We start from the raw sequence: 23805 nt of genomic DNA, 5'->3' as shown, positions 1-23805 counted from the left end.
CTTTAAAATATCATTTTCTTACTTTCAGACATACTGACTGGACTGAAATACAATTTGGCAATAATTACTCCTAAAAACGATAAAAAAATATTAGTAACTCCACACTAAAAATGTTTTTAACAAATTTCTTACAAAACACAATACGGTAACTTATGCAGAGCACAAATGATCAGTTGGTAGATCAAGTATTAAGAGCAATAGTAGTAAACAAGTAGAGTAATAAACGAGATACATAATGTATAAATGATGAGCAAGACTCAATTTCAGAAAAATTTCGATGTGAGAGGTCGCAGGTATTTCCGAAATGGATTTTATTTTTGCGTGCATATGTAAATAGGTTGTTATTGATCATGTTCTTATACATGATCGCATTGTATGTAACTTAATTTTGTTAGTGTTTAAAATAAAAATCGCGTTATCGAAACACGTACGTACATATAGTGTTATAAGAGGTTTTACGCATATTAATTAACTAGACAGAATGAAACTGTGCTACCATGCTATATGAGGGTTTCTACAATTTTCTTGCCGTGCAAGAGTGGAACAGTGTTATAAGAGGGATACCTGTACTTTCCAATTTTTTTTCCTGAAATTAAATCTCAAGATGATTTATTGCAGCCATTTAAACAAATAAGCATAGAATTATCTAATTTTAGATATTTATGTGCGTGATTAAAAAAAAAACTCATGCTCCATGGAGTATTTAAAATACATAAAAATATTTACTTACGGAATGGGCAAGACCCCACAATGCAGGTCTTCCAATGAATACTGTTTTGGCACCAAGAGCTAACGCTTTAAAAATGTCACTTCCCCACCTAATGCCACCATCCATATAAATTTCACAATTAGTACCGGCGAGAGCGGCACATATTTCAGGAAGGGCATCCAACTGCAAGAAATGATATGAATTCAAACTCGAATTCGTCTGTGGTAAAAACATGTTGTTTACATTCTGTGGAATTGTTAATAAAGTAATTCAAAAAGATTTTCTTCAAAATTACAAATATGCATTCACAAATTTGACACTATAAAAATATATAGTTATATACTAATAGTATTCTATTCTCTAATTAAAAATGTTTTGTTTGGTTCATGTGATTACGGCAGAGCTTCGAGGGCTACCTGCCGAAGGGGAGGAATGCCTTCGTGGAGGTCTTACTGAAGGAAACGAGATCGTATATACATTACAAATGGGGAAATCAACGAAAGTGTTTATGCATCTAGCCCCTGCGTGGGATTCGAACCTCTGACCGAAAACCAACGTTCAACGACTTTACGGCTCGACCACTGAGTGGGTATCTAATTAAAAGATTTTTGACTATATCGTTTTGCATTGTGTTGTAAGAATGAAACTAATAACTATCTCATTGTTAATTTCAATATGGCGATCACAATATGAAATATCTTGTAGATCTTCAGATTGATATAGCAGCTTTTGGTAGGAAATTTTCCACGCCAATTCAAACGCTAATTTCAAGTTAACAAGAGAATTAACCAAGGAAAGCTTTCGTAAAACTTTTGAGCTCATTGACTTAATTTAATTTAATATCTGCTAACTATATTTTCGAAAGAATCTTGGTTTAATTTATGTGTATATTCGAAGTGCTTTAGTAAGTTAAAATTCATAGATCATAGACATTTAGATTATAGACAATGTTAAGATTACAGACAATGCTGATAAGAATAATGATAGTTAACACAATGAACTGATTTTGGGAATCATTAGAGTATTAAAAAGTCTTTCTTGTTTCTTTAGAAGAAAACTTCATAAACTCTGTAGAAATTGTTTGTATGAAAAAGCAGTAATATGCTACAATAAAAGCATGTACTACATTTTCGTATGAACCGATTTTAATGACGCAAGTAGAGTTCTTAGTAAAATAATAACTATCAACTTTATAATTTAAGGTATCTTGCATTTATAGTAACCATACTAATAAGATATTCATTTTGTATGAAAAAATACTATATAGACTTTATGCAAATAAATAACTACTTTTCTTTTAATATTTTAAAACTTCTACAGAATATAAAAATTTTAATTTTCTGTTCTAGCCAAGAGAAATGCTTTCAAAATTAATTGCTGGAAAACCTGCTAGAAATTCTGTGGACTACAGCTTTCAGTTAGCAAGAAGATGAGAAATAAAGCATTTCAACTTCAATTACTTGCATATTTTGAAATCTAGTTTACATGTTTATGTAATATTTGATTTACCTTGCGAATCTATTACAAATTATTTTAGAAAATTTATTTCAGTTTTGCTCTTTAATTATTTATTTCTTTGAAATATTTAATGAGTTTCATTTTTCAGGATGCTTCTATTTGTCTTAGATAACCATTTTGAAGAAATGTTTTTGCAAACCAAAAATCTAGCAAATGTTTATAAATAACGTTTGTTATATTTGATATCAAAATAAATCATTGAAATTTAGAACAGAAAAGTCTAAAGGTAGAATGCGTTTCCATTCTGTATTGTTTTGTGTTGCAACAAAGTATTATTTCAAGTTGTATTGAATAAATAAATCCCGAAATTTTCTTTACGATCAATAACAGCATAATTTTAGGAAACTGATAAGGGCTGTCACATTGTTGCTCTGTATGACCAATCCAAAGCATATATATATATCAGAATGGAAAAATAAAATTAAAAAGTATTCCGCTTTTTTAAACAGATACTATAAAATATATGATATTCTTAAAAATTTAAAAGTACTCTCTACCAATAAGTATCTGGAAACCTGTAATAGAAAAAAAAAAAAAAAAAAAAGAAATTTATTCATATTCAATAGCTGGAAAGCCTCCATGAGAGGCAATTATAGCCTCAACACTCGGCGGCATGCTTTCCGCAAGTCTTTATATGACGGCTATTGATATTTTCTTCCAGTAGACTTGGGGAAGACATTTAAGTTTCTTCACCAATGTTGGGCCGCTTACTTTCGGCATCTAACTCGTCACAGAGGTTCTCAATAGGATTCGGATCTGGGTTTTGGGCAGGTCAGCTTATTCGGTTAACCCCACTGTCATCACACCAATCCTTGGTAGACATCGCAATATGATAGCTGGCATTGTTGTCTTTAAAGTAACATAGGTCCAACCCATAAAACTATCACAACGTAAGAAACGCACTGTCATCCAGAATAATACAGTAGGCTTCGTCGTTGAGCTTACCATGAATTTGGATCAAGAATCCCAGTCCATACAACAAAACCCCCCTGCAGACCTCCGAAGAAGAACTTTCCCGTGGGCACAATGCATTCTGGCGATAGAGGGTTAGCATTAATTCATAGCTTCAGAGAACTTATTTCTGCTGATTTACGATCCAATGTCGACGAGCTTTGCACAAACTAATTGAGCAGCGTGTTTGGACTTTGTGCTCAAAGGTTTGTGGGCGGCAGCAGGACCATGAGAAACAAACAGCTGTGCTTTCTTGCTGCTGGTATTCATCAAAACAAAACTCCGAATGCCTATTGGAACTCCTGGATATGCGGGCCATCGGTTGGGTGTAGTTCTTCCAAATTCCTGCGGAAGGCACCTGCCGGTCTCTGTGTATCAGTTTCGAGGGTCTGCAGACTCGGGACACAATCCGACCATCACAGCTCACTTTCAATTTCTGAATGACGTAGGCCACTGTCGGTTTTGGAAAATTCAGCTTGCTAGATATGCCCCTTAAAGATCAGCCATTTCTCGGATACCCGACGATTACACCTTTCTCGAAAACTCTGCACCGTAGCATCTAGCAAGCGACTAAAGCCAATGTTGTTTCCTATACACGATATTTAGTGGTGGGCGGCGTGACGTATACCAGGATCACATATATTGGCATTTTCTTGGGTGTCAAAATACGTATTGGCAGATAGTGTATAAAATTACGATTCAAATGAGATGCAATTCAGCTACCGCCGTATCAACTCCGTCTAGTTGTCGTCCTCCATGATTAGAAACCCAGACAGCTGAAGCTCCGTGCTTCACTGCTAATAAAGCATCTTTACCTGTAATAGAAATACTATCATTAATAAATTAAATTTGTTTGAGAATTACAAATATTTACTAGTACTCTCAAATACTAATTTAGTTACATATTCGGGAAAGACTGAATTTTATCATTTCGTTTTGAAAGAGAGTGATTAGGTTTAAAACTGCGTAAATTAAAAGTCTTAATTAACCAGATTGATATTTTTGGGAAATGTAGCATACAATTTACATGAAATATCAAATTAACGAAGAAAACACTTTCGCTTTGGGCAAGGAAGATTCATAATTAAAGGTTGGTGTAGAACCTTAAAAACATTTTGAAAAAAATCCTGTAATTTTTTTATTTTATTATTTTTGATAAAATTGAAAAAAAAAATGTGTTCTGATTTAATTAGAACGGTAAATAAAATCAATGAGCTTTACGTTTTCATTTGTTTTGTTGAACGCATTTACTCTTAATTAACTGTTGATAACTAAGTACCTCGAATTATATACTACTTGAAACTGCTGATATCTTGTCTTGACTCCTGTTTCATGACAAGAATTTTTATCTTACATGTTACAGAAGTCAATTGCATATTTTCTGAATGATTAAGCATATCAGTATAATTAACAAAAGATTAATTGGCATCAGCATTTTTTACGGATATGAGAGCCATATAGATAAATTTTGGAACGATCGCTACTTTATTACATTTTTGAATAACAATACTCTAATTTTTCAATAAAACGAAATGCAAAAAATCGTGAATTAGTATAATTCAAAATAAAAGCAAATCGGCAGATGCGAAAAACCTGTGCTTTAAATTATATTACGTATCTGCATGGCGCAGCAGCATGGCATGGGTGTCGAGCTGCTAGCAGTTTTGCTGAGGAAATCTTTGAACTATTCTCGCTGAAGCTCCAACAATGCGCAACGATGACTAGGGTTTCCAGTTATAACCAAACGATTAATTTCTCAGGAAGGTGGTTAGTTGGTAACCAGGGATAAATAGTCCTTAGTCCTGGGTGGTGACACTCTGTCTTCAAAGAAAAAGAACCTCGCAGCTGAGCGTACTATGAAACTTTAACCGCTTTGTAACGGTGCCGTACAATCATGCAAATCACCTGTTGTTCGAAAAGACAGAAATTTTCATAAGGGTGCCGCGGCATAAGGGATAAGGGTAAGGAACGGGAGACGTAGGCACTATGCCTCTACCATACGGTTAATTATGTAGTATAGCACCATGTCCACCATGATCTAGAGAACCCTTAAGACAACACTAATTCAAATGCGTGAGTACATAATTGAAAATGAATGATTGATTACAAACAATTATAGTACACCTTTGCAGTAAAAATTGCTGCATTTGTGTAAATCACCGGTTGCGATACATTTAACATAATACGATGTAATTAAGAAGTGATATGTGTTATTGCATAAGACTTCTAACAAGTTATATATAATTGTACTTAATATATGATATAGCTCGAGGATAAACTCCTGAAGCCAAGTCAAACATATAATTATAGAAAGATTATAGGATGATAAAAGTACAGTGCAGCATGCAAAAAATACAGTAAAGTATAATAAAAATACAGTATATGATGATAAAAATACAGTACATTACAGTAATGATGGATACATACTTATGGACTAATGTGTTTGCAGTAAATTACATTGAAAATATTATGACAGTTAAAAATAGATGTACATATGACATGATACAGTTTAAACAGTTGTAGTATACCTTGGCAATAAAGATTTGTAGCATTTGTGTAAATAACAGGTTACGATACATTTAACATAATACGATGTAATTAAGAAGTGATATGTTTTATTGCATAAGATTTCTACCAAGTGATATATAATTATACTTAATACATGATACAGCGCGAGGATAAACTCCTGAAGAGAAGTCAAACATATAATTATAGAGAGATTATAATATGATAAAAATACAGTACATTATGATAAAAATACAGTACATTATGATAAAAATACAGTACATTATGATAAAAATGCAGTATAGGATGACAAAAATACAGTAGTTTACAGCATATTACAGTAATGATAAATACAAAGGTATAAAGGAGCGTGCACAGCCAAGAAGATCAGTTTTTCGCTAGAAGCTGATCGTCGATGCGATTAGGCCAATCCAGCAATTTTCATAAAGGTGCGCGCTTCCCCTGATTTTCGCTTAATTACTAATTGATTAATTAAGCAATGGATGAACTAAATATTCGCCACTTTTATAAAAACGAAGACGTTTCTTTGCGGTACCAGCACTCTTATGCGAAATGCTGAATTGTCATAAAGTTGCCAGCATGTTTTTGAAAAACGCTGTATTGACATTAAAATTCCCGCAACTTCATGAGAAACCCCAACTGGCACAAGATGTCAAAACTTTCGTCTATAAAACTAACTATGCAGGTTGTCATTCTCGGAACAGGATTCCAGTATTTTAGGAAAATAAACGTTATTTTCTCCAAAACGACGAATTACGAGACTCAAGAAATGAAACTAATATATGTAGGTTTTGTTTAACCTAATTTTTCGCTTTTTGGATCTGGAGTAAATAGAGACCGTGAATTTAATAAAAATATCTTATTGTAAGTTTTCAATATTCTATCAAACGTACAATTTTTTAAATGGTAAATGGAAACAATAATGTGTAACTGTGCAAACTGTTTGAAAAAACTTAAATGTTCTGTTAAAAAAAAAAGAGAGAGAGATATATATAACCAAGGAATTCTTTAATTTTTCCGATAGAAATTGCAAAACATCCTTTTAGTGTATAAGCTAATTAAATGTGCCTTTAATATGTATTTTATGTAGAATGATCAAATAGACAAATAAAAAGATATATCGGAAAAGATACTGAAAATTACGATTTGTGTTAATACCAGTGGCATAATATTATCTTTTAAAAATAATAAAATATGTTAAAGCTATATTTGCTTTATTTTCTTTATTATTGCTATTAACCTCCCACCCCCTTTCCATGAAGAAGTATTATGGTTTTTTTTATCTTTGAAAAATTATTTGCTGTGTTTCTTTATAGAAAAAGACAATTCTGCTTTCTAGAAAAGCAGATTACAGAATAGTGGTTCCCAAAACATCAGTTGCGTCGAAATAATTTGCATTGATGAGTGAAAAGATATTTTAACAATTTTGTTTTGTTTTACAGTTATATATACTTATTTAAATTATAAATTATAATTATTGATTGATTTAATGAATGCTGATAGTTATTCATATTTATTTATTATTAATCCCTTATAGCATTATTTTTGTCTGGATATTTTCTTTCTCTTTCATTGAGAGCAACTTTTCTGAAGAATTCTTATAAAGCAAATTTCATTTTCCTAAAGAGCTCGCAGATCGCGATGCGAAAAAATTAGTAAAACACTACAAAAAGAGATATTAAATGGAAGGATTCGAAACATTCCATTACTAACAGTAAGAATTTACCTTCTGGAAACTTATATATGGAGGTAAAAGAGGTCATGTTTTCCATCCAAAAATTTGCTATTATGTATTCAGTGAATAAATACGAATTAGAGAGTCCCCGCAATATATTTTTACTATTTTGACAATGATGTCCGTGTACATTTGTGTAATGAGGTTTTCATCCATAACTTTTGTATCAAACTTCCAAAATTTCCAGTTTTTCGTATTTAAGCTTTCACATTCATATAAAAAGTTGATTAGATTCTGGGTGAACTGTACAACCGGCATTGGTACCTGAAGCCCATAATAGCTTATAATGCTTTGCATAAAACTTTCGCAGTAATCAACGGAACATATTGTTGCATATATATGTAGTCCAATGGCAGATTGTGAACAGTTACAGTGTAACACAGTCCATTAATCTATGCAAGGCCTGATGTGGTGGTTTCTTTATTATGAAGACACCTAATAGGAGGTCCACCATCTCCTCTTATGAAGAGACGGACAATTACAACCATGCCTTCTCCGAGATTCGAACCCAGGCATTTTGGTATTACAATCAGGCTTCCCTAACCACTATACCGTCTGGCCGACCTTGTTGCATATATACCTCATAACATATTCTTGTAGCTGAACAAGTACTGTTTACTGATACCTAAATATCACAAGGATATACATATAGATTTCTTGATTCTATCGAATTAATGCAGAAGAAAATTAAATTATGGTATTCGTTTCAAAATATTTATTTTATATATATATTATAAACAATTCTCTTTAATTAAAAACAATTAAATAACACATTATAAAATTAATTCCTTTAACTTCGGTTAAATTAACTTTCTCTCTACCATTAGTACTAGTAAAAAATAATAATGAAACAATGAGAAACTCTTTGAACGAACGGTTGATCCATATTAAATCAACAATTACATAAATTACAAATTTATTCAACTCATATTCAAACTTAAAGGTTAGAACTTGTACCAATTCATTGCACAAATTGCATGAGGATGTTATCTTTTTGAAAGAATTCTATAAATCACAACGACTAAATACACAATACTTTCTAACATCACAGAGATAGCTACAAATTCAGTGCATTAACACGCAGCCTCCCAAAATAATAGTGCAGAAATATCTGTACTTACTTGATTAATCCAGCTCAAGAAAATAATAATAGTTCAAAAATTCAATTATTTCTCGGCGCTATTTGTTAATAAAAATTTCTCATTAATCATCTACAGAAGGGGTTAGTAGGTTTGCGTTGCGTTTTTTACAAATAAATCAAGAAAGTAGAACTTCATGTTTCGGGAACCATCCGGTCAAATAAACGGAGTGACTAAGGTATTGCCAATAATTATTAACCAAATATCAACATTTCCGGCCGTATATGGCTGAAAATGCCGAGGTATGGTTGAAACAACTCCAAAAGAGTAAGCTACAACGAAACAAACTTAAAACTCTCATAGACTACATGGTAATGAACTGAGAAAATCTAAAACCAATCTAGGAAAAAATAAGGCTCTCAGCACAGATCTAGCGGCTGAGTGGTGGTATAACAAATATAATAATTTCTAGTCCCATCTTCAAATGTTCTGTACCAGTAACCGGTACAAAATGCTTAGCAGATATAAAATGATGTTCTGTGTACAAGTGAACCGCACATGTTTACAATGAACACATATACATTTTCAACTGTACACACTGATTTGTATTTCTCAGCGTCACCTGCAGTTAACAGGCAGACTATATATAAGTGAATTGTAAGCGAATCGTAAATACGTGAATAACACAAGTGACTAATGTGAATGTGACAAGCAAATATTACGCAAGAACTCTGCAAATATATGGACACCACATATGATGTACAATAATATACCCAGTTGATATTGTTCAGTATAATGTATCAGAATAACTTCTTGTATCCAAGTTACAACTGACTTTTAGAGTAAACATTCTCTGTAAACTCAGAATCAAAATGCATAAAATTCTCATTCAGCAAAGTCTTGACAGAGTCTCTTTAATAACCACAATTCACAAACACCCATCTTCCGAAGTAACTTCATAAATTCCGTTACAAATTTTAATGTTCTAGAGTAAACGTTCTTTGTAAACTCAGAATCAAAATGCATAAAACATTGCTAAATTCCTCAAAGTCTTGACAGAGTCTCTTTAAAAACCACAGTTCACAAATACCCATCTTCCGAAGTAACTTCATAAATTCCGCTACCAATTCATTCAATTAATATTCTATAGAGATTTTTGGCTAGGCCTAGCGACAATAGAATAAGTACAAATGCTGATAGTCATATAACTGGCAGTACAGCAACTCAACTGGTGGTAAGTCAGTAAGGTTTTATGGGCGTATATTGTCATGGGTTCAGAGTTGTTGAAGCGAAATATTCTAATGTGTGTGTGTGTGTGTGATTATGGCAAACCTTCGAGGGCTATCTGCCTAAGGGGAGGGATGCCTTCGTGGAGGAAGTTTCAAGGGAACTGGCTCGTATACACGTTACACATGGGGAAAACCACGAAATTGCCCATGCAGCCAGCCCGTTCGCGGTATTCGAACCTCGGACCGAACTACCAGTGTTCAGCAACTTTTACCGCTCGGCCACTGCTCTAATGCTCTAATGAAGATGAATGCTCCCGAATGCTCTAATGAAGATGGGTAGAAATCTACATGACATATGTTAGAGCACAAAATTATCTCCTGCAGCTCGGCATTTCGGTGACTACCATGGTCTTTCGATTACATACCAACGATGTCTGGCTATGAACGTACGATACTTGAAATACGAAGTTACCGTGAGTAATTCAAGAAGTTCGTTTGACTTGAAAGTACTTAACGTTCTGAAACAGCTTGTGTAATTTTACACTCGCCAACTATGTTTATTACCTCCCACATGGAATACATCATCACATGAAAATGGCCAAATATGGCGTTTACAATCCAGGCAAATGTTTTCTTTATTTAATCTTTCTCCCCTAGTTTATTATTTCAGCGTTTCTTTTTACTAGGACTCTCGCTCCGCTGTTTTTTGAGAGGCAGATGACATAAGGTGAGAACTTCTATGCGCATATCATATAACTTTTATATCTCAAGTTTCATTTCGATTATCTAAACTGTGCAATTGCTCCAATATAGTTATTTTATGTCCATTCCTATTGATGCACTGCTTAGTTTAAAATGAGTCATCAATTCAAAATTTGACGTCCCTTAGTAAACCTATCATAAAAGATAATATGAACATGTTTATCAATGACCTATTAAATAAGACGCAATGAATCTGCAGAACTGCTACACACACACACATGAAGCTTTAAACCATTTTACTTTAGAAAAGTCATCAGCGGATGTTTGCTAAAATTACCAAGTACTGTGCTATGGTACCATACATTTATCATCTTTCCGAACTATGGGAACGTTTCCATACGTTTAACTTCGCGCGTCCTCAAAAATAATATTGCTATTTGATTAACTGAACGATATTTAATTTATGTTGCAAATTCAAGCCATGTATAAATTTTTTATAAAAATGAGGTATTTAAAAATCAATGACTGAATTGTTTGATAATTTAAACCTTTAATTAATTTTTGCAATGATATACCTAACTGATGTAGTTTAAAATACATTTAATTTAAACATATTAAACTGATATTTTTATGAATATTTGCTTCTATCGCCATATATTAAGTACCTAGGTACAAAACCTTTTGATTTACAGCTACAGACAGTTTTTAATAACAGTCTAGAGCAGCGGTTCTCAACCTTTTGATTAACGCATACCCCATAAGCAAAAACTGAGAATCCTTAAGTACCACCACTACACTTTACAATGATTATTTTTCAGTTTCTGAATAGAAATATTAAGAAATATTTTGCCATTTGCACAACCTTTTGGCTATTTTTATTTTAAATATGCACACAAAAAATATTAGATTAAAAATTGGTTGCCATTTTAATTAGCAAAATTTAAGTTATAATACTTTAATTCTATAATTTGCTGTGAAATCTGGGCCTGTTTAAGAGAATTAATTTGATTATGGCTGGTCTTATTTCAATTAGTTTTAACCATAAATTAGGAACCACTTATAATTTTATTCTGCCTTTATATTTCAGATACAACACGGAAGAAAATCTTTGTTCACACAAATAGGTTGTACAAAATGGCAATAAAAATTTAATAGCTTTATTTGAAATGCTTTTAAACTATTTTCTCGGTTCAGCCCAAAGTCACCAAAAATCTTCAGTTAGAGTTCGATGAAAGGAAATTTCTATCAATTGTTCTTTTTCTTCACAAGGTTTTTGAAATTAAGAGTTAAAAATACTTTGCTTCTTTGCGTACCACCTATTTTGCTTTTTCATACCACCAATGGTACGCGTACCACCGGTTGAGAATCGCTGGTCTAGAGAGTTGAAATGGTAAATATGTTTACCCAGACAACTTGTCATGTTTACTACGGAGCTTTCAATACTCTTTCGAGCCGCTTCAATTCACTTTGATGAATTGTATAGTTTTTCACTAGCCTAAATTGCGTTAAGTGATACTGCGATATTCGATTTTCTTCTGAAGTAATTTAATTTTGTCGATGTTTACTTTCACTAATACAGCTTTTTACTTTTAGTGAATGCGTTTGGGACATATGTTTTGAGAAATATTCTGTTCCGGTGCTGAAACAGGAAATATTTAGAAGTAGTGTTTAATTTAAAGCGAATTTAAAGCATTTAATTTATGTATAAAGCATTTAATTTATGTATACTTTTGCATACGTTTAGATATTTATATGCTAGTGAAAAGAATATTAATTTTCTAAAGGATACTAATTTTGTTCTCCTTAATGATTAACCCAAAAAATATCGAATTTAAGTTTTAATTTTCATAAAATACAATAAATAATCATATCCCACATTTTAAGATTATTTTTTCGAACTTATGGTTTCGGGTATTTTACAGTTATAAGCTTCAGTATTAAATTAAATTTATGATATCGATAATAAGTAACATTACCATTATTTCTTATCAATGATGCTAAAATAAATTTCATTAGCTCAATTTACGTAGTTTTAAAACAAGAAAGAATCAAGATCGCTATAAACAAGAATTTTACCTGTTAAAATGCCTTTCAGAACTAGAGGTAAAGAGGAAATGCTCTTGATCCAAGACAGGTCTTCCCATGTCAAAGTTTCGGTGAAAAGGCGTACGTTTTGTATGTGATTGGAAGATTTAGCGTTATCATTTGTTTTCGGAATTGCCTCAGCTATATTCGGAATACTGGAAGAAAAAGTTTTGCAGACTGAGTTTTAACACAAAATACTCAGGTAATGATGAATAATATATATCATGTAAAAAATGAACAGCAAATAATTGAAAAAAAATTTTTTTTGGTTGCAGAAATTTAGCGACATATTTTGTGTTTAAGGCATTTGCGGAAAATTACGTTACACACATATAAATTGAGTTAGTTGAATTGGGCCGTGAAAGGGCTTTAACAAGGAACAGGGAAAAGCCCACCAGTTGGGTACCAGTAGGTCATCAGGTGAACCCTAACATACTAAATATTTAGAGCCAACACCATCCACTGGTTTCCGATAGTCCTATGAGCTGCAACAATATGTACAACAATTGGCCCGAACCACAACACAAGCGCTGCCGCCTAAGATGACGTACCAAAAGTCTGCTCTAACACCGAGTTCCATTTTTACTGACAAATCTTGATACATAAATTTACATATATAAGATTGCATTCTATGGTATGGCAATACATACCTTAAAAGCACATAAATATATATTAGTACATATTAATACATTTCAAACATTAACTTTGGTATAATTATTTTAATAATATTGTTACTAAATGCCCAGCTACGGTAAAATAGCTTCCCCGCAAAGCGGGCTTAGGTTTTCCAGAAAATGGCAAAGAAAGACAGTGTTGCCGTATTTGGCGCGAAATCGCCCATCTGGCGACATTTGGTGACAAACTGGAGATATGCCATAGACAGAGCGAGAACATTCTAGAATGAATTCTTAGCGGTTTGCCCTAAAATGTTCTCGAAGGCAAGTGAAAAGTTAGTTAAACCCTACGTGTACGCAGAGTACCTGTGTACCGCGAGTTAGTGCATCGCGAGAAGGCATTGTCAGTGTATCGAGTTATGAGTGTATTAAGTACCGAGAGTGTACCGAGAGGGATCGATCGAGTAGGGAGCTTTACTTTAGTGTTTTGCTGTGAAGCTGTCTTCACAGTTCTAGCCTGATAGCTTGAAGGCTGTGTCGGTGTTTGTTCCAGCGTGTTTGCCGTAATTTTTCGACGATTGCAAACGTAATTTTGGAACTGTCCTGAGTAATACTTGGCTAAATAAATTGTGTTTTAGTTCTTCATCAAGTGTTGTCAGCAATCACTCCAAATCCACGAACCCGTAAAACGCAGCAACTACTATTAAATAAGAAGGTTTTATGCATTAAACATTCAAGTAATGATATTTTTGTAAACAGTATCTTATAATAAAATATTATGTACTTAACAGGAAATTCTAAATACAGTTTTAAGTAATAAGTAATTACCATACTTCAAATGCATTAGATTAAAATTAAATTTTTATATATCATACATAAAGATGGCATTTTACATATAATTTCCTTAGAATGAAATTTAATGTAAATAATCTTAATGCAAAATTAAATTTTCCTTTGCATAAATGATCAATTTTATATTACAGATAAAATTAAGTTTTAAATTACACAAATTTTAAATTACAAATTTTACATTAAGTATAATTAATAAAAGTTTGCTTATAAAATCCTAATATGAAGAGTTTTGTTTTACTTTTACGTTTTACTTTAAAGAATGTGACTTTACTGCATATTTTCTTGCGAAGTTACATCGCTTGGGACAACTATCTCATGTGGTAGTGCAAACCAAGTTAATAGCATTTTTAGACTATTCGAGTACGATATCAAATTTTAAGCAAATGACGCTTAAGCAGAGAAGCTTAGATTATAGCCTATGATCTGGTAACAAATCTCAGTCATCAGAATAGCATATAACGCTTCTGAGGCTAGAAATGAGTATAGATCAGCAAATATAAAATCAGAACTGTATTGCTTGTTTTCTTCCTGGTAACTTGAGTATCGTTCATCTTGAATTTTCGCGTATAGGGTCCACTAACAAGCGCTACGTACTACTTGCAAATGCTTTTGCGTTTAGAGGACAAAGAAAAAGAACAACCAGATAGCGGTGAACCTGATGGATTCTGCGTAATGACAAGGATCCCAATTTCATGGTTTTATTAGTTAAGGAATTCTTTCCCCAGAAATACACTTCTGATATATCATAATCACCTTATTTGCCAGATTCTTTACCATTGTCCATTGACTATTCGCTTTCTTCGAGCTGGTTCTATACGGTCAACAATTTCCGATAATTCAAGCTGTTCGCAAAAGTAACAACAAGTCTACTACAGACATCAAGAACATTATAGCTCTTTAGATGGTTTTAAAGGCAAATTTTAACGTCAAGATATTTGCAATGACGATTCTCTTTAGTAACATTATACCTCTTTAGATGGTTTTAAAGGCAAATTTTAACGTCAAGATATTTGCAATGACGATTCTCTTTAGTAATTATTTCGCACAGCTTACACAATATTTTGCCATTTATTTTTATGACAAAATTATTCACACTCCATTCTTCTACAAAAGCATGGCATTTGAAATTCACTTTTCTTTTTCTAATAAATAAAAGCGGATTAACAAAATAGACTATTACAGAGTGCTGCGATAGAAAGTACCGCTAACATCGAGAACTGGAAACGAAAAGAACTGATAACACTTATTCTACCGTAACAGCAGACAACAGGAAGCAAATATGCGGCACAGTAGCGCTGCATGTAGTCATTTTTCCCATCTTGTCAACTCGGCTATTGATCGTTGGGATGAAGAGCGTAATTTGATTATTTTTATTTTTTTTTTTTTTTTCATTAAAAACAATATTAACCGATGGAGGTTACTAAAGACAGTTTGCCTACTCACGATTTAGTACATTTTCAGCGATCTGAAAGTTCATTGCCATTACACAATACCGCTAACTCAGCATTGCATTAATTAATGCATTATTTAAATATTGTATATTATGTAAACTTTAAAAGTAACACTGTAGCATAGTATTTTATATTACATATTTCCTTATATCAGCTTATGCTAATTTGAATATTTGTTAAAATTTTGCATGCCGTATTACTTACAATTAACTGTGCATTTATCATCAGCATTTCATAGTGCCTGATTTCTGTACAATTATAATATGCATTTTTTATAAATTCGAAACTCGATGGACATACAATGTGTATTCATGCTCAATGAACAGCAAATGAGTCTTAATACAAAGATCTAAATAATTAATAATCTCGAACTCAACGGGTTATGTGGCTGACATGCTTTATGTCTGACTGGAGCGGCTAACCCATAGACGATGGAAAGAAAAAAAAAACTGATGCACGTCACCTTATTTAGAAATAATCAAACACAAATTTTGTTTCAAAACATCTCATTCTAAAAAGATAAATCTGTAATGAAGTACCTTTTAACACTTTGCCATATTTAATATACCCAATAATTAATAATAAATTAATAATTAATTAATAATACCCAATAATTAATATGTCCACTTTCCGCTCATTTAATTAAAGTTACAATGTAATTCGGATTATACTGCCTTCAAGATATCCAAAATTCGAACTATCCGCTGTCTCGTTGTTCTTCCTATGTCAAATAAATTCACGTTTCTTGCTGATATATATATATATATATATATATGAGGTTTTCATTTTCTTATTGATTGGATTTGTGCAAAGACAGGGCGCAACAGCAATCTAAAGTAAAGCCGCTCAACAGTGGTAGTTTGATCTAGATTCTTGGCAAACGAACTGGCAGTTTCGTGATTTCCCTATGTGTAACACTGATATGAGCCAGTTTCCTTTGTAAAATGCTCAACAAAGCTATTCCTTCCCCAAACCAGATAGCCTTCGGCTTGCTTTTCTGATTTGATTAACCTAACATAGTGTAAGAAATGAGTAAAAGGGCCAGTAGATAAAGTTTATAAACTGTTACATCCGTCTAAATGAATTTGGGCATGTAAGATGAGCTTAAGATGTTTGCCAAATATATAGTCTATAAAGACTGCTGGCAAAGAATTTATGGACTGTTTGTATTATGAATGTTTTAGTTTAATTTCAGTTAGAAATGTTTTTACGTATTTAATTTTATATAAATGAAATATAATTTCTATACTTTTTAACTGCATCATCTCTGTTGAAATAAAAATATGTAAGGAGAGTATTAACGGTACGTTATTAATGTGATCGAGTCTAATTTATATCAGGGATTAAAGTAAAGAGAATGTGTAAAATATTTACTTCGATCTAACATTAACTTCAAGATACGTCGAGACGAACATTTCCATAAAGCCCAAAGACTGTTGTATTGCTATTAACATAACAGTGTGTGTATTACGTTATATTTGATCTGACAAGACGCATTTTCTATCATTTAAATGAAAATTTTGAATTCTTAGAGCTTTTTTTAGTTAGATTTTCTTAGAGCTAAATTTTTGTAGTACGATTAAATAAAATACTTTTTGAGCATAAGTACTTCATAGCAGCCTCTGCGGCAGCTTCAAGCTAGAGTACAGTTTGGGAAACGTTAACCGAAAAACTTAGTTCGATAAACTGCCCGAAAAATTAATTTTAAAATTTCAACAATATTCTAGTTATAGTTCCCACTGGATGAGTTAGGGAAATTTTCTAACGTTACTACATATAAATTCGGAAAGAACATCAGTATACGTCACACCAATCATGTTTTGCTTTTAATCATTGACACTGTTGACCACCGTAAACTCAACACCCTGAAGGAAGCATGCAAAAAACATGAAATATACAACACGCACTAACGGAGGTAAGATATGCAAATGATTAGAATTTCAGTGCAGACGCACATCACATAGGATAAAGGCCTACCGAGAGTGGGTAGTATCTTTCAAGGAAATCGGTAGTCGTGTTGGACGAAACCAAACAACTGTAATGCGGATATGTGACCCTTGGATGCAAGAGGGTACGACGGACCAACGTGTTCGATCGCATCTACCTCAGTGCACCACTTCACGTGAAGACAGGAATATTGTGCGCATGGCAGTGACGAATCGCTCAGTCATATCACGAACCACAGCACAGCACATTCAGTCTGTAACGCATCATCCAGTGTCTGCGCGTACCATTCGACTTCGTTTAAAGCAGAGTGGTCTGTCCGCAAGACGTCCATTGCTTCGTCTACCCTTGACGCAGAAACACAGACGTCTCCACCAATGGTACGATGAAAGAAGGATGTGGACTGCAGAATGGAATGAAATTGTCTTTACTGACGAGTCACGCTTCTGTCTGCGACACCACGATGGTCGGATTCGATTCTGGAGACACCGTGGAGAGAGCATACTGAACAGCTGCGTTATGCACCGTCACACTGGTCTTGCACTGGGTATTATGATATGGGGCGGTATTGGATATAACTCTCGCACTCCTCTAATACGCATTGCAGGTACTTTAAACAGCCAGCGCTACATCTAAGAGGTGTTGGAGCCAGTTGTCCATCCTTACCTTCAGGGCTTGCCCACAGCCATATTTCAACAAGATAATGCGCGACCACACGTTCCATGCATTGTCCAAGGGTTCTTCGTCAATCGCCAGATTGAATTGCTTCTCTGGCCGGCTCGCTCTCCAGATCTTTTGCCGATAGAAAACACGTGGTCCATGGTTGCTAAACGATTGACCCAGATTACATCTCAAGCTGCCACACCAGATCAATTTTGGCAACGTGTGGAAGCTGCTTAGTCTGCTGTACCCCAAGAACACAACCAAAGTCTTTTTGAATCAATGCCGAGGCGTGTGGCAGTGGTGATCTCCAACAATAGCGGCTACTCTGGCTATGAATTCTGGAAGGAACCACGCTTCACTGAAGTCTATAAATTTAATCATTTGATATATGGTCAGCATGTTATCTACTAAATAAATTTTGTTGTGATATCTTTTGTCTTTCTTAGTGTTGCAATTTGGGTAGCCAGCAGTGTATATCTTAGAACGTATTTTTGAAAAATAAAATCAATAAAATTATGCTTATTAATGAAGTGCTGAGCTAGTGAAATAATTTTAGGACTTTAGCCTAGCATATGAAATGTTTTTAGATAGGACTGACTTCCTGCAATTAATGGATATCTGTAGATGTGTGTAATGGTAATGCATGTACATGTGTAGTTTCTAATCTACATCTCAGGAAGAACCGTTTAGAACGTCGCACCATTTACATGGAATTTTCTGGTAATAAACATGGAAAAGACGAATTTTCTCAAATTTTGAAATATGAGTTACACTACTTAGTGCTCAAGCAGCTCATTAGGGTTTCTAGAAGCTATTAAACACTTTTGTAAAGTTATGCAAAATTTTAAAAGATTTAATAAGCGAAAGAATTTAAAAAGATGGAACTTTTAAAAATACAAATAGTTTTCTAACTAGTGGATAGAATATCTATTAGATATTCTATCCACTAGTTATCATTAGAGCAGCCGTGTTAATATCTATTAGATATAAATTCAACGTTATTTCTAACACATAAGATATCTGTAAGCTAGAATAGGTATCTCCTAACTAATAAATAGATAAAAATACAGTGAATTTCTTGCGACGTAAAGTTGTAAACTAATAAATTCCAGCAAGAGTAGTTTTTATTGCTCTTACTAAATATAAGAAATACTCAATTTATTTCAAGTTAGGTGTAATATAAATACATTTATTTTTCAGAGAAAATTACATTTAATTTGGATTAGTTTCGAACCAATAGATAGTTGAAAATCGTTTGGAGCATAGCTTCGTGAATATTAAGTATAACTAATACTACTGATTTAGGTGTTAGCAAAGGGAGTTTAATAGTCTTATATAGCATAGTTCCTAAAGAAATGTGGTTAGTATAGATTAAAATCTATGAAAAGTTAAATTTACAGCAATTCACTTACAACCAGTCAAATGCATTCAACTATTTGCAGAAATTTACACAAAAATTTGCTGTACATTTCTGCAAATATTTGAATGTATTAATTAGACTGCAATGTTATTGTTATAATCATTCGTATTGATTTGTTTAAGTGTTACATTTTGTGTAATATTTTTAAGGTGTGCTTTTGTACAATTGAATTTGTTATCGCACATCGGCACATTTATTATTGCATGCAATTCAACAACATTTAAATTGTGGTGAAAATATCTCGATTAGAATGTAAGGTATAGGCATAAACTTTCCTGTACAGTTTTGGAAATAATTTTGTCATTTGGCGACATTTAAATCTCTCACTAAATTAGCGATTTTTCAGAGATTTTGGGAAAACATACTTTTTGAGCTTTGATAGCGTTTTTCTTACCAAAGCTTCCAGAAGACCGAGCAGCCGTGTTTTGAGACGCAAGATCAGTTTTGGGTTGCTTAAGAACTATATTAATACAATTAGCTGAATAACATTTTAGAATTTACTCTGTGAGTGATATAGGGAATCTGTAACATATCTCGTGTGTTAGGAAGAAGTTGTCTTATCTGCGTTCTCCAGATATTTTCTCAGGATTTTGTTTCGTTGCATGCTGTCTTTTTGCCATACATTGGCATTTTCTCCTTGCTCACTTTTAGTAATTGTTTGAAGAGACCCCTCCCGAATGCATAGCACATAAGTTCTCTGATTAGAGAAATGCTTAATGATATTATGATGTTTAATTTATAAATGATAATTTACCTTAAATGTGGCGGGATCGTCAGACCTTTCCTCCATAATCTGAGTTGCAATCCTGTAACAGGTGTATCGACTGTCAAAACTAGTGCTTTGAATCCATGTGCTTCAGCTTTCTTAATCATCTTCTCAGTAACACTTCGGTATTTGAGTATATAAATTTGCATCCACAGAGGAGACATATACTGCCGATTTTTGGACAAATCCTCTATAGATGTAGTTGATACAGTACTGAGGGTATATATTGTATTCATTTCTCCTGCAGCTATAGAAAAAATAATGTGATCTAAGTCTAAGGGTAATAGAAAAGCTAATTAATATTCATTACTGATCTATGTAATCAAAATAATATAAAAACATGCTTTTAATTTATAACAAGAATACAACTGATACAAGAAAATTAATTAATATCAATTTTTCAGCTACAACTTTCTGTATTTGTAAAATACCATAACATTTATCGTATTTTGTTGGATGATTATGTAGATAAACAGAATAAAAGTGAAGTACTCCCAAGCAAATATGTTCCATGTGAGCGTAAGCTTACTATTTCAAAACAAACAAAGAAAAAAACAAAGCGAGGGGAAAAAGGGAATGATGAGCACAGCAAAAAGGCATGATTGTCTCTCATGTATAAACCTGCGTAGTAGGAATATTTGAGCGTCTCAATTACTCTGCCACCTAGATGACTGCAATATACGTATCCGATATACAAGCTATAATCCTCTTTTTGCATTAAAATCGGCAATATACAAGCTATAATCCTCCTCTTGCATTAAAATCGGCAGTTGTCTATATAGACAGTTCCACAGTTCCACTTCAATACCGGCCTTCCCTGATGCACAATGAATAATGACTTTGTAAACAATTACTGAAATAAGAAGCTTCATTCCAAACTTTCACTGTTCCAGGCGGTACATTCATCCCTAAAAGTGGCGCCAGATTTTAATATAAGCAATGGAAGGCATTAAACAGTGCATAGAGATTCAATGTTAAACTTACAGACCATCTATGGTGATTTCGGCCGACACAGCATTGTCAAGGTAATACAAAAACCATAAATTTGTATTCTTGCAAGTTTGATACCAAAGCTTCAATGGAACTAGACAGTACTAGGATTACAAGGAAAACAGTAGTAGACGTTATAACACTTGGTGTGGGTACTCGCAACTTAGGTAGCTCAATTCCAATATCGATAAGGTTTTTACATAAATTCCCAAGTGAATTTTCACTACAAAGCCACGAAAAGCTCAATGCTTTACTTGATCAGACAGCATCATTTCATCATTCTTACTCATATCTATGAACAAACTACTGAAATTAGCTAGCCCGAGAACGCACTTATTACATTACACATGCTGATATGCAAGCATAAATATTCTGAGAACAATAGATATGCTAAAAAGCAAGTGAATCAGCCAAAAAATTTAGTTCTATCATTAGCTTTAATTTAGAACTTAAGCATGAATATTATTCAGATATAAAGTTTGATCAGAAAACATTTAATAAGAGTTAAAAAATCTTACATTAAAATTTAATTTGTTGGATTCTCCTGTTCAGATTCAGCTAGAATTAACTGATTTGCAGTCGAATCATTCGTTAAAGGAAAAGTTTCATTCAAGGAAATTTAAGTTTTCTTTTGTACCCTGAATGAAGATAATTTCAAGCATTTTGAGAATTAGGTCAAAAAATTTTAAGCTTCATTTAGATTGTGATATTTATGTGGAAAAACGTATTCGTTAATGAAGTACACGAAACAAAATTTACATTCGGTATTAAGAATCGATACAAGGGTGTTGGAACCTAATTTGGATGAATAATCACAAACGAATAATCGAGATTTCATTTTTCACGTCACATGTATATATTATTGTTACGTGAGTACGGATACATAGTGGATTGAATGCATACATAACAGATTAAAGCTTAACGAAATTTATTTTCTAAATACACTTCACAATTCGGACAATTCAATCACAAAAGTACTTGTACAAATCTTCTCAGAATGGCAAAGCACAATCAATAGTTACCACTTCAAATTACACTGGCCATTAAAATTGCAACACCATGAAGGAAAGCAAACATAAAAATGATTTTTATTATACGTAAACACTATGGCATGAAGACAAAACTATTAAATTTGTGAGCAGTTTAGGGGTTTACAGGGATGCGATATTAGTAGAAACAGCTGATACCCCTTGACAGCTAAAACGCCCTTACCCGGTTAGGCATGGAGGTAGAAAGGGGCTTGGATGACAGAAAGGGGCCTTTCATTCCCTGCTGCTTCAAATCTATGCCACACTTCATCAACCGCATTAGCTTCAGAGGGCTGGTGGGCCAGTCTCTCAGAAACCCATGACCAGATGGTTTCAGTGGGACACAGACCTGGAGACCGTGCAGCAGTCGAATACCCTGTGTATCGAGGAAGATCAGAATACAACGTGCAACATGTGAGCTTGCAAAATCTTGTTGGAAGATGGCGTTTGGCAGGTCTCGAAGATAGGGCAAAAACCCACTGGACGTAAAGTGTCAGAAATGTACCGATCTGTGTTCAAATTACCGTCAATCCAAAATGTGTGTGTCGTGTACCCAATGGCTGTCCAATCCGTCACAGCAGGTGCAAGGACCCTATGCCGATATCGAATGCAAGCAGGTGACGTGCCTTCTCGTCGGAGCATCTAGGCACGCATACGGCCATCAGAATATTGCACGTAGAACCGGGATTCCTCTGAAGAGACGACATTGTGCTACTCTTGTGCCCAGTTTTGTCGTTCGGAGCTTCTCTCTATATTGCATTGTAAAGGGAAGCCGAAGTAATGGTCGCCGTGCTAATAGTTCACGCTGATGTGAACGTCGACTCACTGTACGAGCGGATATTAGACTAGTTGCAAACATGCCCATTTCCTGACGAATGGCTCGTTGTTTGATTGTACGGTTTTGGAGGGCTGACTTCACAATATGTCTGTCCTCTCGGGCGTTAGTAATAGGAGGGCGTTAGGATTCTGCATGCCGTTCATTATGATCCTCAGCAACCCATTGATCCCATATTCGTATGACAGTGGTTGGATGTCGACCAGTGCCACGGGCGATATCACGGAACGATAATCCACACTCTGTATTGAAACACTTAATGTTTCATTACACAAGAGATGCGGCAAATTTACTTATAATTTCGCTAAAATTATTTTCATGCATATAAAATTCGTAACAGTATTGATTGTTTACGACGTTTTTTTTATTTATAATATGTAACAGTTTCCAGGCTTAAAAATTTTCTCGCATTCACATTTCTGTCTCTGTCTTTGTTCATAAATAAAATCATGATGCTTCAAAAAACGGACATGACTGATTTTCGAACTTACTGATTAAAGTTTTTCCCACTGTATCCTCAGTTAAAGTGGGGTTATTATGTTAGGAACTTTGTTATTGCATATTATTGTAATTTGTGGTAATAGCCGAACCTATTTAAAATTTAAGAGATATATATATGTCTCATATTTTATTACTATGATTTAAAGAATGTGTTTTTGAATCATTTGACTTGACTCTTCTTTTGAAATTTTCATGTACAAATCAAGT

General features: G+C 33.6%; 1 protein-coding gene across 3 annotated transcripts in view; it reads right to left on the bottom strand.

The window, feature by feature from the left end:
* Nucleotides 1-23805, bottom strand: part of LOC118202182 (2-Hydroxyacid oxidase 1-like) — a 49797-nt gene that overhangs the window by 9058 nt on the left and 16934 nt on the right. For all 3 annotated transcript variants that reach the window (XM_035374336.2, XM_035374334.2, XM_035374335.2), the window contains exons 4-7: nucleotides 20233-20491; nucleotides 12526-12689; nucleotides 3902-3993; nucleotides 731-892 (exon numbers count right to left, since the gene is read on the bottom strand). In XM_035374336.2, coding sequence (XP_035230227.1) covers nucleotides 731-892; nucleotides 3902-3993; nucleotides 12526-12689; nucleotides 20233-20491 — 677 coding nt within the window. The remainder of the gene's footprint in view (nucleotides 1-730; nucleotides 893-3901; nucleotides 3994-12525; nucleotides 12690-20232; nucleotides 20492-23805) is intronic.

Source organism: Stegodyphus dumicola, chromosome 3 (assembly GCF_044657685.1).
Source record: "Stegodyphus dumicola isolate Sdum_Otavi_A_Nest chromosome 3, ASM4465768v1".
Lineage (NCBI taxonomy): Eukaryota > Metazoa > Arthropoda > Arachnida > Araneae > Eresidae > Stegodyphus > Stegodyphus dumicola.
Note: the sequence above shows the minus strand (reverse complement) of the source record. Positions and strands in the feature narration are given on the sequence as shown.